The sequence below is a fragment of the Empidonax traillii genome, unplaced genomic scaffold, assembly GCF_003031625.1.
Source record: "Empidonax traillii isolate 1590-97213 ecotype Southwest subspecies unplaced genomic scaffold, ASM303162v1 scaffold139:size1643147, whole genome shotgun sequence".
Classification (NCBI taxonomy): domain Eukaryota; kingdom Metazoa; phylum Chordata; class Aves; order Passeriformes; family Tyrannidae; genus Empidonax; species Empidonax traillii.
In genome coordinates this window covers 291488-311152 of record NW_020955332.1, presented here as the reverse complement: position 1 = coordinate 311152, position 19665 = coordinate 291488, and the positions used below count along the sequence as shown (strand labels likewise).

Below are 19665 nucleotides of genomic sequence, written 5' to 3'. Positions count from 1 at the left end.
TTAGAAAAGTGGAATTGTTTCTGGACTGTCAAATGGACTGACAGCCCTTCTTAGAGAAACTTGCAGGGGTTTGTCTAAATCTGTATTAAGAGACACTTTGGCCATCATTGAGACCATATTCATGGTCTGCCCAAACAACAGACTGGAAAACCCTGCTTAGCTAGTGGTAGAGCTTCCTCGAGAGAAAGAGGGACCAAGGCTAACTCTCAGAAGGCCTGGAAGAACAGTCAGGCTCATGCAGAGCAGCTGCTGCCCAAAGTTCCTCGTGGAACCCACGTGGACCATGCGCAGCCACCCCAATGGAGAGCAGGAGACACGGAAAAGGGGTATGGGGAAGGATGAAGAAGTAGATGTATGCAGCTGGTAGTTGGGCACCTACCTGCCCTGTTAGTGCTTGGGGAGAGCTTTCCCTGGGAACAGACAGCAGCTTGGAGGATGTAGCTTAGCCCCATCCGGGAACTGGCAGGGATTTGAACAGCTGTAGCTACTAAAGCAGCCAAACTGACCCCAACTCAACCCTGACCTCAAGGATGAACTCGAGAGGGACAGAAGGGGTACAAGTACGTCTCACCTCATAACTATGTGGTACACAACACGAGCTTCCACTGGAAAAATTCATCAGAATGTGAACTTTGATTTCAGTGGTGTTTTAAGCTGGAATTTTTTCTCCAAATTGCTACTATGCATTTCCCAAACTTTTTCCCAAGTCAACTCAGTGTTCTAAAGAAACATGAATATTTCCCATAGGAATCAAATAAGGTTTATAGCTTTTCACAACCTTTATTGACATGTGGTATTGAGGTTCTGCCGTAATTAGGAAATTTATATCAGTGGAATATTAAAAAGAAAAAAGGTGATTTATTAGGAGCAGCATCTGTTCTTAAAGCTGGCTTAAATTTATAACAATTTTCCAGCATCTATCTAAAAATTTTGCTGATTTTTGTATTCCCAAGGGAGCAATATGAAACACTGTAATTGCACCATACTGTTCTCAAAACAGTTCTGCAAAGATACACCATGTTAAGGAAGCCTTTTTATTAATGACACTCTTCTTGGCAGTGAGACAACCATTCAGAAACATGTTTATTTTAAACTTTCAAGTTAGAGTCTCCTGTTTCACTGGGTTTACACGGTTATAGCTCTTGTGTTCTTAGCAGAATTTTTCCTAACTTATACTGACATAACAGAATAGATTCAAATCTTAGAGAGTCACTGGAAATATCAGTAGCATAAAAAGCGCTGGTTTTAATACGGCACTTATAATGAGCTGGGAGATTTCCACACTGGGAGAGGTAACTGGAGAGGCTGATCAGATGTGACACCTGGAAAGTTAGTGTTGTGGAATACTTAGCACGTTCTGAGGGGGGAGTTTAGGTAGTGTGTATACCTATCAAACTAATTGCATAGTTTATTTTAGCTAGTCACATTTCTGGGCAGGGATCCACGTGTTTTTGAGGCAGGATAGGTGGAGAGATACATATTTTATCAATAAGATAAGCCAGTAGAAAAGCTTATGAAAGCGTGCATGGAAAAAGCACTCCTGGCATCATTGTAGGCATGACTTACAGTAATAGCATAGAAGGAGAGATTTCAAAGTTTTGCATGAAGATATTTTACTTTTACTATTACACTTTTACAATTTAAAAATTAAATTTTTATAGTTGCATTTTATTTTTCATGTTTCTTTATTAAATTGATCTACCAAAGGTAGAATCACCTGTTCTTCAAAGTTACAGATGTTCCTTATAAATGTTCCAGTTCCCAAGAGTAATGAACTACTCAATTTTTTTAAGGAAAAAAAAATTAATATGCCTGAACATTAGGTCTGTGAAGAAAACAATGCAGCAACACCAGTTCCTGAAAATGCTGTATGTTGCTGTTCATGCCAAGATAGCATTTCTATTAGATTTAGAAGGTACCATGACATTTTAGGCACTTTTGACTGACAAATAATACTTTTCATCTTTAATTTGCAGTCTACCTGAAAAAGGAACTTGAAAAAAATATCTTCTAATCATTTGTGTCTGTCTGTGCTTCAAATCTGCTAATAGAAGCCCCTGAAATGGTTTACTTGAAGTGTTTTGGAACGACTAAACCTATATTTTAAATAACAGCATGAATGTAGACAGGGACATAGGACTGGGAAGAAATCTCCTCTCTTACTGAGTGGTTCCTGAATCCCATACTTTTTTCTATGTTTCATGTCACTCTTTCATGTTACACTCTCTTCCTGATGAAGCAGAGACACTTACATGATGAAATACACTGGCCTTGAGTAAAATTCTTCACCTGGGCGCTTAGACTTTATGCAGTTGAAGAAAGATTATTTGGGATGAAAAAACACCTACCCTCAAGAATTTTTTTGTACTTCACATACCTTCAAAACATATATGATATGCAGGCATCCGTGACCCTGCCCTTCTTGCTCCATTCATATTCCAGCACATTTTAAGTTTGTAAGCCTCTTGGTCATGCATCAGTACCTGTTTTATTTGTGTATTCAGATACAATGGGCACTTCTGAGATTTCTAGATAATTCTCTAATGGTAACTCTGGCAGAGTTAAGAAATGGTAAGACTAAGAAATGGTGTTAAGAAATGGTAAAGGATCCTTTTTTTCTCAGGTAAATAATTACAGTAACTTGGCTTAAGCTCCTATGGCAAAGGAAGGCTTCAATATCTCCATGGCTCTGAGGTTTAAGGTGGCAATTGATCCGTGATGGATGTCATTCTCTATTCATTTTTGGCAAAAAGATGCTTTTTTTATTTTCGCCTGTAATAAAGTGTCGGATCATTCCACCACCTCCTTATTAAATGAAATGGATCTTCTCCTTTGTCCTCAAGGTCAGGTTGACCCATAGTGGTAAAATAGTAACAATAAAACTTCAGCATCTTTTGATTCTGCCATTACATCTGTTAGCTCACCATCTCTTTCTTGTACGACAGAGAATGTGATGAAAAACCATGGGGCATCAGGAATAGACATCCTGGTACTCAAATATTATTTATTTAAAAGATTATTAGAAGGAATTCTTCCTTCTAATTTTTACACTAATTTTACACTGGGACTACCCAAGTGTTTATGACACAAGCATAGACACACACAGGTGCATCATACAGTTTGCAAACTGATGAAGCTCTGTCATACTAGGTTTGCAATCTTTATTTTTCCAGAACCACTCTGCAAGCAGTTTGAAAACACTAAAGAAGAGATTTTTAAATGCCTCTTGTTTAGTTTGCTCTTGCATTTTGCAGCTGACACCAGTCTTGGAACAGATGATGTTTATGATGACAAAGGGTGCCAGTGTGATGTGTCAGTAGAAGATCTCACCCCTGCTCTTAAAACTGTCATCAGAGCAATCAGGTGAGTAAAAAATACTGAGTTAATAAACATTTGAGATTTCTTTGATTATGATACTAATAAACTGTATGTCAATTCATAAAATGATTGTTAGTTGAACTTATTACATAGCTAAAGCTAATATACTATGCTTCCTTTTTATCAGTATTTTAGTTAAATTAAAATATTTATAGGCTCTGTTATCAGCTTTTCAATATTTAAAGGTGTTATATGATTTCACACAGAAAAGAAATAGAGTAATGGATATAATTTCCATTGTATTTCCTGTAATCCAAATACAGTCTGATGTAATTTTACTGAACGTGTATCACCTTGCCTGGAAAAGTTATTTCCTTTAAAAGTGTAGGGCTTTATTTCATTTCCATATTTCTGAAACTGTCATAAGACTTTTATTGCAAATTTCTTCTGGTAAGAGCAGAATAATTACATTCATTCAGTTGTGCAAAGCCTTGCCTACCACTAGTCACTGAACTAAGTTTAACCCAAATAATTTAAAACTGATAGTCTCCTTCTTTTCCAAGAAAGCAGCAAACTGCATTGGAACTTATAAAATTTCCTGTACTGAAAGTTTAAATTTAGCATTCACACTCTTGAGATTGCCAAGGCTCTACATGTTCCAGAATATTTTGGAGTGCAAATTCTGACAGGTAAAATCACCACCATAAAGTGTACAACAATAAGCAAGGAGAGTTCAAGCAGATTATTACCGGGGATGACCACAGTCACTACATCACAGCTACATCAGTGCCCAGCACCCTTCCTGCAGGCAGGCAGGCAGACAGACAGGCAGACAGACAGACAGAAAGGAATTGCTGCAAAAACCTACAGAAGAATGATATTTTCCTGCAGGGCAACTCTTGCCTGAGTTTTCTCAGCACTATAGCAAAAAAACCCTCAAGCTTTTTATCAACTAATTTCATACAGCGATAACCTATGGGTTACTTGTATTTCCTTCCCCTTTTTCCACTGATTAAAATGAAGACAGACACTGAGTAAGGCTGTTTCTAAAACTTTTCTACTAGCACAGAGAGCTTGACAGATAAATTGCAGACTTCTTTCCCAATCATTTTTCCAACCTTCCTGGAAATGACCTCACAGAACTTGTCAGATACCAGGCCCGTGCCCACAGCCACTGCAACTGACAACTCAAATGTCACTGATGAGAATGGTCTCTTGCCAGAAATGTTTCAGCAGGTGACAGAAATCCTTCTACACAGTGGACACCCACCTACAAGGCAACCCTATTCCCTCATATGGAAAATGCTCAAATTAGGAACAATTAGCACAGTCAGGTGGCTTTAATGCTAAAGATTCTTATCTGTGATGCTGCATTTTAAATAGACTGGTTGACTTTTGGCTACAAGTGCACCTTGATACTTGTACAGGCAAGCAATACCAGTGATCATCTCATTGTTAATAAGATCCAAATTCCTTGAAGCTCGTTTTCTAAGGTGCCACTGAACTGTTCAGTGCATCATTTGCATTTTTGCTTGGTTCTCTTGGTCATTATCAGTTCAAATGGAAAGTAACCACACATGAAGGACATAGCTGGCAAATGTTCTCCACAAAAATGTTCTCATAATAAGATCAAAGATGCAAGAGTTTGATAGTCATTCATGCACTACTTAACTAATGAGCATTAAATTTTAAGATTATCTCCAGCTGTTCTCTGCACGGTCAGCTTACCAGAAAAACAACTAATTTCACCACTGAGGATGAGAATAAGAATCTCCGCTTGTTATCTGTTAGCCATGAATCTCTCCCATCTCCTTCCAAATGTTAGCATTTCACTAGATTACAAGCGGCACATGCTTCTTGGTTCAGAAACATACCTTTGTCTGACATGTGTAAAGCAGTAACGTGCCATGATCTTCAGACTTCTGTTAAATGCTACACTTTAATCTCTCAAAATCAAGAGACTGATAATTCAGTTCATCAGGTATCTGATACACCTCTTTCTGGTTATTCAGAGTATCTGTTACCTGGAATCTATGCAAACATCTGAAGAAGGATCGGAGACTCTATATAGTAACTGTAGAATTTCAAGATGATAACATCTGCCTATATGGAAACTCTGTGCCTCATTTTGAAGTTTGTTTTTAGAAACGGCTTTGAATTGCAAAGGCAATGGGGGAGGGTAAAGGCTGTTTTGCCCTATATGCTGGTGTACAGAAGCAGGTGAAGACAAGAAGGCACTTGCATAGCTTCATGAAACACTAGGAAAAGACCCCAAATATAAACACAGGCAGTTGAATCCATTGTTGATAAATCAACTTGAAAAATTGTAATAAGGGAGAATATTTATTTTTCCCTGCTTAGAGATGGGTACAAATTACAAAAATGGCCCTTTTGTTTTGTGAAGGAAATTAAATTAGCCAAATTAATTCATGCTTGTGGGTTTACAGAGGTAGGTCCTCTCTCAGTTTTGGAATCAAATCATTTGAGCTTGGGCTTTTTTCTGTGAAAGAAACCTAAAATATACTGGTTACTCTCAGGTTGGACAGCCTTCAAATAGCAAAAGACAAAAACTGGTTTATTTATAGTCTTTCATTTTAATAATTTCAAAGTGTAGTGCTTCAGTTTTGACCCTATTTACTTACATTTTCTCCAAGACTACTTTTTTGTTCAAAACAACTTCTTGATTTTAAATAAACAAATGCCCAAACTTTCATTTTGAAATGGTCAAAACAGACAACAGAGAAAATAACCCTTTCCTGACAAAGTTCTTACCATTTTGGTCCTTTCCAAAAGAGACAGGACTCTTAACCAGTCCTACCAAGACCCACCAGGCAGACCTGTCTGGTAACATGTTAAGCTGTCAACCTGCTCTCAAAGCTTCCCAATCTGAGTCTTTCATCTCCTGTGCTGCCTCCTCCATCCCCCCCTTACTACAAGCTCTGTCAGGCAAGATCAGCTGTGGGAGTAGGGAAAGTAAGGAAAAGCTACTTGATGCATTTTAACAGTGTTGGGTAAGTAGGGAACAGTTGGGTAGTGCGGTGAAAGATGGTGTGCTCCACAGCGTGCCTTGAGCCAGAGCAGGACCAGTCCTGCTCCTCTGCAGCCTGTGGCTGGGATCAGAGCAGTGCACAAAGCAGTTCCTGCTAGCAGTACACTAAGCCTCTGTGCCAGTAGGTTTTGTAGCACTATTCAACTGTCCCCTGTGTTGTTGTGAACAAAAAGCCACTAATATCCTGCTGAGTTCCAGGAGCTTAACAAAACCCACTGAATTTTCCAACTCTGTTAGTTCAGAAAGATGAATGTGTATAAAAGAGACTTCAAGAAAGATGAGGATACCTTGTTTCCATATGTTGTGATATCTCTGATCATTTTCCATAGCAAGAGGCATGCAATTCTATAATACTCTCCACAGTGGAAATTATGGAATTATGTCACTATTTATGGAATATAAAATAAGATTTGAGAAACATAAATAAATATGCAGTAGAAATAACTGCATTGGCAGGAAATGAACGTATTGACCTAATAGATCTTTTCTCTCTTTAGTGATTACAAAGATATGTTTTCATTTGTTGTTAATAAAAAAAAATAATAAATGTAGCTAAACATAATGAAACTTGAGAGCTCTTGAGCTGATAAGCTGTATAGTTGAATAGTCATACATATTTAATAGACAAAGATGGAAAACATAATTTACATTTATGTTCAGTCTTTGCAATGTTTCTCTAACACCTAAAAAATTTATTTTTAGCAGCCACTATGAATTTGTTCAATGTTATGTTTCAGAATCCTGTTTTAAAACCAAACACATTGTATATTTTCTGCCCAGATGCTCTTCAGAGCCTAGGAAAGGGTCTTAGGTATGTCTTTGGCTAGAACAGGACCGTGCTTGGGAAAAAAACAATATCTCTGCCTCTAGGGAATGGATTAGTCCAAGTCAAGACCTGAGAGAGGAGGCAATTTTGACTCATTCACCTCACATGTATTTGAACTGTCTCTCAAGCATGTTTGTCTGTTGGCATCTCTATATTAGATCCTGATCTCTTCTGCACATTGCAGTCTTACTGGACAAAGGGTTATTTGGGAAGGTAAGGACAGAGAGACAGAGGAACCACCACAGCTAGATCTCTTTGCATCAGCTTTCCTGATGGAGCAGGCGAGCAAACAGCCTGCGGTCACCTCATCTGCCTATGGGTGAAACAACCTACCTGTCTTTTAATATTTAAAGCAGTAGTAATAAGTAACTGTATGATTCTACCTGAATCCCAGTAGAATGAAACTTTTTCTTCCTGAGACAGTGGCAAGACTGACAAGACACAGGTTTAAAAAAATAACATGATTAAGAAAGGGCTGCACAGAGGATTAGGAATGTTCTAACTTGGTGCCAGTCTCAGCAAAGTTGACTAAATGACAAACAGAATAGCTTTTAATGATGGAAGGGTCAACATGAATGGAAACTAAAATGCAGTGAATGCCAGGGAAGATATGCAACCTGCATTTACAGAAAATGCTGTAACTTTAGAGCAGTGCTGATCCTGCATTTGAGAACAGATAAATGAAATGGGAGCTGCTTTTGGCTACTGGAGTCAATAAGACAACATTTGGTATTGGACCTGTAACTTTCCACAGATTATCAGGGTACGAGATAAGATTAGTGGGACCTGTGGACATTGATTCTAGACAAAGCACTTTTATGTATTGGTCTGCTTCAATACAAGGCTTTTTTTCTGCTTTCCTCTGGATGCATCATTGAAACAAGCTACTTATTTGCCTAATTCTCACCAGAAAATTGTCGTCCTTGTGATTTGGGTGGGTTTACAAATACATATCGTCTATCACAATATATTTGGGTTATAAAACACCACCGCACTACGTGTCATACAGCGATTTGAACATGCCAACAATGTTTTTAAAAGTCGTGGAGACCACACGGCGCTGTTGTTCGGAGTTGATTCCTACTTTTAGTCGCTGCTGCCAGATCGGTACCAGCACTTCAGTGCAGTCAGTGGCGACTCGGCTCGGTCTATGACGAGTCTTGTTTGCCCCCTGGTGGTTCCGCTGAAAATGACGACCCGGGCTCGTTTGCCCTGTCCCTCCTGTCCTAAGGGCTGCTGCTCCAAATAATTTGAGTATGCATAACTTTGTGCTCATTTTCTCCTCTTTGCAGGGGTGGGTTACCCGCCTGTGCCCGCAAAACTGAGCCTTTCGTTTTTATCCCACGGGAACATACACTCTACAAAGTTATAATAATCTATCGACATGGGTGTTCAAGCATATAGAATCATCATAGAATGACAGAATCATAGAATCATAGAATGGTTTGAGATAGTTGGAAGGGATTTCAAGATCATCTAGTTCCAACGCCCCTTCCAAGGGCAGGGACATATCCTGCTAGACCAAGTTGCTCAAAGCCCCATCCAGCCTGGCCTTGAACACTTCCAGGGACGGAGCATCCACAGATTCTCTGGGCAACCTGTTCTAGTGCCGCACCACTCCCACAGTAAAGATTACAATTACAGTCAATCACATAGTTATTTCAAGATACAGGAAGCCAATTGAGTTTTAAAAACTGACAGTAAATAACTATGGAAATCCATCCAAATTTAATAACTGCAAAGCAGTTGCTAGGCTCCATCACTGAAAGAATTCAGGTTTTCTTTTTCTTAATTAACTTGTGGGCTTTTAAAATGGCAGTCTTTTGCAACACTTCAGGGTTTTTTTGCACAGGTTATGTAAAGTTTTGTATATTTGAAGAAAAAGAAGTAAGCGATACAGGTTTGTTCCGAACCCTGCTTAAGTTAATTAAGATGGAATCACATGAGCAAATACCTAAATGAGAAAGAGTATAGTTACACCTCACTGATATAGCTGTGATGCTTCAATTCTGTGTTTGAATTCTGAGCACTATGAACAAACTGCCTTGATTAGCAAAAAAAAAGTGTTATGAAACTGCAAAGCAGTAATGAAGACTTTTGTGCATGCTGATTAAGAAGTTTCCATGGCTGTTAATAAAAATTAGTCTTCTGTCTCTTCGCTTGTAAAATCATCCAGTTGTGTTAAATTTGGTTGTCTTCAATTATGCCATTAATCCTTTGTCTCTGCTTTTCTAATAGAGTTTCATAGTTTTATTTTATCAAGAGCACAAGGTAAAAAATTGTGGCCACAAAAACATAATAATAAAAACAAAATTATGACACCATCTTGTATGTCAGCAACATCATTTATTCTTTGTAACCTAAATAAGGAACTAGATTCCAAAAGATTGGGTTGTCAAGGTATTATGAACTGAATATCTTGGCCTCATTTGACAGTTAAAAGAAAATAAAATCTGCATCCCAGATTCATCCCATCTTCAGAGGCCTGCAGACTACAAAAGATGCCAAAAGCCCTTGGTCTGTTGAACCAGCTGGCAATGCAAAAGAGGAAAGTGCACCATCTGATATATTTAAAACTGCATGGAGATCAGTCCTGAACTGTCAAGGTGATGAACTACTCCTAACAGGCCTTTTCCATTTTTAATTTCTATAATCAGAATTATAGTTCAAGCTCTATGCAAGTGACAAACAATTTCATTTTTAACTGAAAGTACCAGAATGGGAAATATCAACAGTTTAAGCACTATGAGAAAAGGCTGACATTATTTGAAAAAATATTTATGTATGATAAAAAAATCAGTAGAGCATCACTCTATACTATCAAACTCTACATACCTATTATCATAAAGTCTGTCCTAACTATATAAAGTTTTTTTTTTCTAAATTCTACCAAAACTTTACTAATCTATTTTCATTGGAGAGTGAGAGCCATGTTTTGGTTTCTATTATAATTTGTTGTCTTACAGCTTCTAAATACATATTATAATAAGCACAAATATATTATGCTACCTATATTAGCATGAACTATTGTCATTTGGAATAGGATACCAATTTACTGTCTTTCCTTTTTCAGTTGCAATATCAGCAAATATCAGCAGTTTGGCCCTAATGGGAATTCATAAGCTCTGTAGCACAGACCAGAATAGCTAACACACCCGATGCCTTGGCTTCTCTCCCAGTTCTTACATGGAACTCTTCTCCCTTCTCCAGTTCTTATGTAAACCAAGGAAAACTTCAGGTTTTAGCAGCTAACCTGGAAAATAATCTTGCTGTCATTTACTTTCCAATTTTGTCATTTCTATTATTTAAAATTTACAGTTTAATATCAAGTTTTTCATTCTAAGAAGAGCTACTCAGTGGGCATCACATGCTCACATATCACAAATCACAGAAACTTGTGCAATTCTCACAATAAAAAATTGCCATTCATCAATTTTGTTATCTTGAACTTCGTATTCTGCAGTAAAATTCATGAAAAAAATAAATGCTAATTAAGTAATAATTTCCATATATTCCAGTAGGGAACAAACATAAAACCTTCTCTTTAGCCTGCAAAATTTGATCTTAAGTAGGCAAATAAATTAAAAATAAATTCTTAGGCCTGAATGTCAGTTAAAAAATAAAAACTGATGAAAAATAAAATGGGTGCATAAAATATTTTTTTTTTAACCAAAGTGGAGAGCTAGGAACTTAAAATGAATAAGAGAATATTATGATCTATGTTTGTGTAATCCACTCATCAGAGAAATCTCTTCTCTTTAAAGAAAAGAAGTAGCATAAGCACAGATGTAGCTTACAGGATAGCCCACTCTAGTCAGTGGAACTAATCCCAGGTTTAAGTTAGGCATGTACTTCAGTACTTTTCATATCACCCACCTAACATATAAAAGCCAAACAGGTATATACTGATACATTAAACATGGTCTGCAGTTGTTAAAATAGTATTACTTCAACTCTCTTAAACAGCAATTCAAAGGGATAGCTACAGAACATTTGTAAGAGTGCATTTGTACTTGCGCATTTTTACTTACAAAAACAATTGTGTAAAAGCTGTACTGAAAACACCTTCCATTAAAAAAATAGCTATCAAACTGTGTCAGTGAAATATATCATATTGTTTCACAACTGCTGAAAATTAATCTGCAAAACACTTTTCCCCCACAGAATTATGAAATTTCATGTTGCAAAGCGAAAGTTTAAGGAAACACTTCGCCCATATGATGTCAAAGATGTCATTGAACAGTATTCAGCAGGTCATCTAGACATGTTATGCAGGATTAAGAGTCTCCAGTCACGGTAAGGAAAGAATTGGTCCCATTCTGCATGAGCATCTAATGTCATACACTGCACACTGTATATTGGCAAAGTTTAACATTTCTGTGTTACACAACCTCTCTATGAACACAGCTGAGATAGAAATTGAATTGTGGGCAAAACTAAACCAAAAAGCTTGTATCTAAACTGTCCTCAGAAAATGGAAGTCTGAACAATAGAAAAGGTAATCCTTTATCTGTAAAGTGCATTTGCAAACAAGGAATTCAGTCAGGAGGTTGCCAAAAGGATATGCCTTTCTCCCACTTGAGGCCTTCTATTTCACATAAAAGAAATTGGGAACTACTGGTAATTTATGGTATTTATGGTAGGTTTATGTAGGTTTTGTGTTATAGATTCTTGGCAATAGTAATTAAGAAAACAAAACAAAACACAACATTTTATCATATTTACCATTATCAACATCGAGGCTGAGACTCCTGCTTCAAACTCACAATTTCTCCAGGACTGAATGCTGTCGTTAGGACAGGAAAGCTGGGGGTGGCACTGGTACGCCTGTTCCTCCACAACATCAGGCTGCTGGAGAGGCTGCCTCCTCCCTCCCTCTTTCAGCAGGTCTACGCTTGGCTCTCCCAGGGTTGGTTAGTGCCAACAAAAAAGAAAAGCAGTCTCAAATGCTCAGAAATCCCTCCTTTTTTTTTTTTTTTTTTTAATTAATAAAATTATGTTTGTCTGCTTTTTTGAAGTACTGTGATGTTCATTTTTAATGAATGGATACAGCACACACTTTCATATCATCACTGTTTTCAGGAATCGCAGCAGCTTTTGATTTCTCTTACAGTGTTGACCAAATTCTTGGGAAAGGACAAATCACAGCAGATAAAAGAACCAGAGAAAAGAATCCTGCAGAGAATGAGACAACTGATGACCTCAGTATGTTAGGGCGGGTAGTCAAAGTGGAGAAACAGGTAGAGTGATTATCTGTGTTGCTTGGTCTTGCTTAATTGCTCATGGCCTATTCTGTACTTCACTGCCAGTTTCAAAAGCTGAACAGGTAAAATATTTTTTTCTAATATCTGCTTATATGTTGAAATAAAGTTTATATGGACTGTATTACCTTAACCTTTTATTCCCTTTTATTAGCTTGCTTGTGAAAAATGTACTTGGTTTTTGACTTCTTTCTTTCCAAGGGTCAATAGCATATGCCAAGCTACCTTCGTTCTTCTCTTCAGCAGTCACATTTTCTCTTTGCTTGGGTTCAAAATATTTTAAATTAGTATTTGGCACTAATGTTGACCTTTTCCTCTCTTCCTATAGGTACAATCTATTGAGTCAAAATTGGACTGTCTATTAGACATTTATCAACAAGTTTTACGAAAAGGATCTGCATCTGCGCTCACTTTGGCTTCATTTCAAATGCCAGCTTTTGAGTGTGAGCAGACTTCTGATTATCAGAGTCCATCAGACAGCAAAGATTTGTCTAATTCTGCACAAATTAGTGGATGTGTATCCAGATCAGCTAGTGCCAATCTGCCTCGTGGCCTACAGCTTATACTGACACCAAATGAATTTAGCACTCAGGCTTACTATGCTTTCAGTCCAGCTATGCATAGTCAAGCAACACAAGTGCCAAATGATGGACCTGCAACAGTTAATAATACATCAAACCAAATAAACCAGGCAACTAAGCCAGCAACTCCGACAACATTACAAATACCACCTTTCTCATCAATGAAGCATATCAATAAGCCTGAGCCTGTTCATATTATTCCTGTAACCACACAGGAAAATATTTCCAATGTCACCGCTTGCCTTGTTGCATCAAAGGATAATGGACAAGTTGCACAGCCCAGTGCAACAAAGGATCTCACGTGGAGAAAAAGTCTGGATACAGAAGGGGAACCTTTGCTCTCAGTTAAACCTGTGGTGCAAATGGACTTAGGAAAATCTTTATCTGTACAAAATCTTATAGAGTCTACAGAAGAACTGAATATACAGATTGCTGGCAGTGACTCCAGTGGTTCCAGAGGTAGCCAAGATGTATACTCCAAATGGAGGGAGTCAAAATTATTTATAACTGATGAAGAGTTGGAGACAGAGGCAGGAACAGAGACTACTGAAGCCATCTCGCGCCCATTAGTGGAAACAACTCTCTCTGCTGACTCTCTAAGGACTGGAATATCAAGATCATCTCAAAGCATCTTCAAGCCAGGGGATGGTACAGAAGCACTCAATCTGCTCCATGTCAAACTGAAATAATGGCTTGCTGGCTTTCTTCATTGGCTGGTTCATTCCTCTAGTCATACATATCATAGCATGAACTGTTTTGAAAGCCTTTTCAGTAAGATAAAATCACAAAATTCAGGATGAATCTGCAAAGCAGTTGAATGAGCCCATATATTTCCTAGTTGCATGAAAATGCATGTTTAAGTGATGGCTAACATCCAAATTTACGCCTACAGTACGGCAGCCTTTGATGCAGTACAGTAGGTTTAAATAATGAGTTGCCTACAAAGCTAATGCTGCAGGATGTATCAAAAAGAAAAAAAAAATCAAAAATTTGAGCAATTAGACCTAGTGCCGTTGCTACAGAGCAGAAGTAAAAACTGCAAGGTTTAAAGCACTTTGCTTCTGAACTAATTAAATATATATATATAATGTCCTGATTTAGATGATAGTTTATGTTTACAACAGAAAAATTATCTACAGCTGCTAGCAAGGTACCAAGGAAACCAGTAATATGGCTAGAAATGGGGGGGTTAGAAATGGCTGCCAGTTGCAAGATAGAAATATTTGCTCATCATTAACAGTTATTTTTAGGTCTGAGAAACAATAGGTTAACATCCATCTAATTTTTGGTGACTTAGTGCTGTGGCAGAAGCACCTGACACAGCAATATTACATTGTTCTTCATAAAAAGAACGCTATTTTGCTACAAAAAGTTTGTATTTTAAGGATTGGGGCTGGCCTCAGAAGAGGATAATGCGGGTGGCTACACTGAGAATTCAGGGGAATCTCTCCTTCTAGTCTCATTGAGAAGCTGTCTTGTGAATCTGAACCATTTTGGCAGCAATTGGTGAGGGAAGGAAGCAGGCACTGACTGCCTTTATTTTAGAAGCAATATTTCCTTCTGTGGAAATTTTGGTAGTTTTCCTTGCAGCACTTCATAAGGCTAGGAAAGGAGGGAAAACAAGGAACTGAAATACAAAGTAAAACTAAAGAAGACAGAACAGAGGAGAGAGAAAGACAACACAAACAGTGGGGAAATAAATAATAATACAGATTTAGATAGGCAGGAAGGGAAATTATCCCAGAAAATAAAACAAGAAGGGTAAAGAGGGAAAAAGTTGTTTGTTTTTTTTTTTCCCACGGATAATGAATGCTATTTCCAAAAAAAAAAAAAAAAAAAAAGGAAAAAAAAAAAAAAAAAAAAAAAAAAAAAAAAGCCATGAGGGCAATCAGAAATGAAAATAGAAGTAGATAAGAACACCTTAACTGAAAAATAAAAAGAATAAGGCAAGGGTTTGTTGCTTTTTTAATAAAAGATGATGAGGAGAAAGAGGGAAAGTGGCAAACTCTTAAATCTTAGCACTGTGTCCCAACGGCAGTCATTTTTTTGTGAACTTTCCAAGACAGGACTTTCAGACTCCTTCCCCCGAATACCCAAGTTTTCAAATTCAAAGCCTACATCAGACTGAGCATTCCTGCCTGATACATCCTCTTTTTTTTTTTTTTTTCTTACCCTCACCTACGCTTCACTTCTGCTGAGATGCAGGAGCAGTCTTAGTGCCTCTCTGCACATCCCCAGCAATGCTTTGCTACTGGGAGAACCCTTGCACAGCCCAAAGAGGCTGCTGCTCTTCCCAGCTGAATGAGATTTCTGTGTGTTTCCTCCTCGCAGATTTACACCTCACCTGCACCACAGGCTTGTAGACAACCCAGCTTGGGCTCAGCTTCCCTCTAGCACCAGGAATAGCGAATGTATGGGGGTGCCAGTGCCAGCTCACTCAGGGCAGTGTTTTCTCAAGGCCCAGACCCACTGGGAACTTACTGTGTACATCAAAAACATCACTCCAGTCTTAACCATGGCTAAGTGCTGTAGATTGTATTGTGAAGGACCTGATCTGTTTACTATGAATCCGTTGTAACTTCTGCTTCCATATTTCCTTTAAAGAAGTATTCCTGGATGTTACATGACAATTTTATTATGTGAAAGTACATGCAAACTGTAGAGTGTATATATTGTGTCATTATACGGGGTCCACGGATGGTACACTGTGTTCCATGGCTTACACCGGAGCAAATTTCAGTTGTTAAATCCTGAAAGACACCTTGAAGCACAATTTCCTCACCGCTGATTTGCCATATAATTTACCACGTTCAGCCTTTTCTGTTTTCCTTTACTTGCAATCTGATCATGCTAAAGCCTGATTACAACAGTAATTTCGTGAGGACAAACACAGTTTTTTTCACATCTCAGTTCACTTAACTATTAACTTATTCATGAATGTCTGCAGTTTATCCAGACAGATCTGTAAGTTTAAACTATCAAAAATTTAAAAACTTACAATATTTTTTTTGTTTTCTTTTCCTTTTTCCAAACTCTTTATGGTGCCTTTCTTGCCCTTCACACAAAGCCTCCTGCTGACCTAAGCATAAACATGCAGTTAGGGTTCAGTTAAGGAGAAAGAGATCGGGCACACGGCAACTGTGTGTCTATAACGAAACTCCCTTCCCCTCCTTGAGGAGATTGAAAAATCAAGGCATCATAAATTGAACACCACTCTTCCACCTTCATCTATGTGAGCAGATGATTGCACCACATTGTGTCAATGGGAGAATTGAGCATTGGCCCTGCCTGTACCAATTCCTCACAGAAACAGGGCCTTGGGTTTCGCTGATAATTTATCTCACAGAAACTTGGTATTTTTGCCTTAAATGACGTGCTTGAGTCCTTCTAACTTTAAGTTAATTTATTTAATACAATTTTGTGCACAAAAGAATAAGTTCTATAAATTATGTATGAAAATGTTAATATCTTTACAAAGTACTAATAAATCCAGAAGATCGTATCTTTTCAGATTATGGTTTAAAATCCTAATTTGTTTTCTTTTATGCTCACCATTATTATTTTTGCAGCTGCAAGTCTTACCATATAGGGGTTTTTAACATAATATTGATAGGAAGTAGAAAGAGTAGTGAATATATGAAATTTTAAAGAGGAAGAATTGTTTGTTTGAATTTTTATAAGTTTTACTTATATTTCCTTATGAGGAGTTTCCTGAGGAGTTTCCTGTTTCTATGCTCTCTCTTTGAAAGACAGTGTCATGACTGACAGTCATTCATTAGTTTCACAAAAGAAGGGCCTGTCTGGCTTTTCAAATCTAGTCCTGAGCTGCTTATTAAAGTCCAGCTCATGACAGCTGTGTTCATGAGTCAGGACAAAAGACAATTTTTTTTTCTGATTTACAATCCACTTGAGGATTGTTGGAAGAGAGAATTTGAACTTAAGTAAAAGATTCAGGAATTAAGCGTTATCCAAATAACTGTTTTCTGATCAGCATGTTCTTCTACCTAAATGGAGAACTGAATAGTTTTGATGACTATTACTTGTTTAAGAATTTGTATTTGCTCCTGGCTTATATTATCTATACTTTTTATTTAAATATGAATATGATGTTTTAGCCTAGGGTTCGAGATTGCAAAGATCATACACTTTTATTCACAGTGCCCACAGTTGTTCCATGTTTTTGAGATAATCCTATTAGAGTGACTGCTCTCATTATAGTATGGTGATGAGTAATTCACCTGCTTTTGTGATAAGTCAAATCATGCTGAATGGCTGATGTATAGTAGAACATCTGATGTACAGTACTATTTCTGGATTGGGACCTGCAATCCTTACTCAAGCAAAAATTCTATGGAATTCATTCATTCTATGAAATTCAAGAATTTTTCTTGAATTGGGAACTCAGATTCAAATCCTAATATTGTTGGGCATCTGTTTAAAGTGAAAATGGTAATATTCCAGTTATTTCCTGAGGAAACGAATACTAAGCTGAATTTACCCATGTCACATTGACTATACAAAAAATAACGCACAAATTACTGATGTAAAAAGGGAAGAAGTGAAGGGACAATTTTAAAAAGCACAGAGAATAATCAGAAAATTGGAGCAAGCAGAAAAATATAACAGCAAAGGAATGAAAAAAGGGTTTAAACACCTGAGGCTAAATTCATCTTTGGATGGCTTCACTGACTTCAATGCATTCACTGCCCAACTGGGTGAAGCTCTGCCTCCATTGGGATAACCAGGCTCAGTTCCACTGGCCTTAAAGGAACTGAACCCACCTATACCAGAAATGAACTTGCCTCTCTGGGCCAACTTTTATCCTGACTCTCATGTCATGCAATCCTTTTGGATTCACTAGGTTTGAATGAAATACAGGTCAGAAAAGAATTTGTCCCAGATACTTCTGCTTCACATTTTTTTCCAAGTGTGTTAATTGACTTAATTCAAATGGATTGCAACATTACACAAAGTGCTGTCACTGTCTAAAAAGGTTAATTAGTTTTTGAAATAAGACTTGTCCCCTGCAACGTCAGTGGAATCATGCAATATTTTCCTGTCCGTTCATCTGGATGAAATATATGGCTATTCATTTAGTTGTGGCCACACATAGGACAATTCCAGACATACCCAATATCATCTGCTATTGGAAGAATTTTTGACTTCTTTGAAAGACAAAAAGACAGTTTTGTAGCAGGCTTAGAAAGCACGATGGCTGCTTCCACTGACACTGAAACAACATTAGCCAGTACATTACAATATTAATTGTAAATTCTTGACAAAGTTGAATCCATATTGTTGTTAATAAAAATGATTTGAAAAGTACCATACTTACTTGTTTTTTTTCCTTACATAAATATTGTTTGGTGTGACTTCATATCAGGGAAGAAAAAAAAATTAAACTCATTATTGTTTTCCTTTTGAAGTTTTGTAATTTATTAAATGAACACCACGAAGTTCATTTGAATAAAATGCACAAGAACCAGTCTGACATGTTCAGCTTTTGGTAACTGTTCACAGCAGAGTTTACTTAATGTTGCAGCACCTCTATGAAAATGAGTCTGGAAGTTATTATTGCCTTCCCTGTTAGATAAATGGCAATTGGTTCAGGATTAGCAATCAGGAGCCTGTGCAGGGAGCAGGATTCGTCACGGAAGGCACTTCAGTTTAACGTGAAGCCTAGGTGAAGCCCTTTCCTCTGCATTCAACTAGGGCAACTTCATGGAAGTTGCTCTAGAATGTTACTGCATCAAATCTAAAACAATCATTCACAACACACCTTCTTTCCCCAGTGTGCTTTTCGCACAGCCGTGCTGAAGATAACCTTCTGTAATTGCACATAAAATACTAAATATAGAGAATCTGTGCTGTAGTGAAGTTACTGTCTCTGTGGAGGCTTCAAAATCAGAGCCAGACATCTCTGGGTACAGATGATCTCCTGACTCTCTGGTGAATGTAATCTTAGATACTGAAATTCAAAGACACAGTTGCCAGAAAGGCAGGTTTCCACCTCAGCCATTTGTACCCACAGGTTATGTGAACACTACCAAGCTCTCCCTAAGAATAAACACAGGTCAGGGAAAAAGGTAAATGTATGCATGCTCTTCTTGTGTGAAATGAGGCAGCCTTGCTTCACGGGTGGACAGAGATTGTAAGGAAGGGTCAAGAGGCTGCAATGAGAAGTTTTTCCTCTTGGGTTACTCAGCACATTGCCATGCCAGGCACAGGCAGCGATGTACATCCTTAAAGACACCTGTTCCTGTTCATCTCTGTGCAATAGGAGTACAAGACCCCGCCTAAAAAGGAATTGATTAGACATCGGAATGGGCTGCCCAGGGAGGTGGTGGAGTCACCGTCCCCGCAGATGTTTAAGGAAAGACTTAGTTGACACGGTGTTGTTCGGTCACAGGTTGGACCCGACGATCTCAGCGCACTGCTCCAACCTGACCGATCCCGCGACTCTGGCACTCCCTTAGAATCTCGAGTGACGACCATAGACCCCCCCCCCCCCCGCGCGGAGCCAGCCAATCACAGCCAGGGAGTGCTCCGCCCCGGCCAATCAGCGCGCCCCGGGGCTGAGGAGCGCCAAACCCCGCCGCGTGAGCGGCGCGGGGCAGTCGGGCTGCCGCC

The 19665-nt window shown here is 38.2% G+C and overlaps 1 protein-coding gene across 4 annotated transcripts in view; it reads left to right on the top strand.

Annotated features, from left to right (window-relative positions):
• KCNQ5 (potassium voltage-gated channel subfamily Q member 5) overlaps positions 1-14017 on the top strand; it is a 275042-nt gene extending 261025 nt beyond the window's left edge. For 3 of the 4 annotated variants that reach the window (XM_027884187.1, XM_027884186.1, XM_027884188.1), the window contains 4 exons: positions 3255-3363; positions 11358-11489; positions 12307-12433; positions 12783-14017. In XM_027884187.1, coding sequence (XP_027739988.1) covers positions 3255-3363; positions 11358-11489; positions 12307-12433; positions 12783-13724 — 1310 coding nt within the window. In that variant the 3' untranslated portion in view covers positions 13725-14017. The remainder of the gene's footprint in view (positions 1-3254; positions 3364-11357; positions 11490-12306; positions 12434-12782) is intronic. The other variant, XM_027884190.1, reaches the window with a different exon arrangement.
• The last annotated feature ends 5648 nt before the right edge of the window (positions 14018-19665 follow it).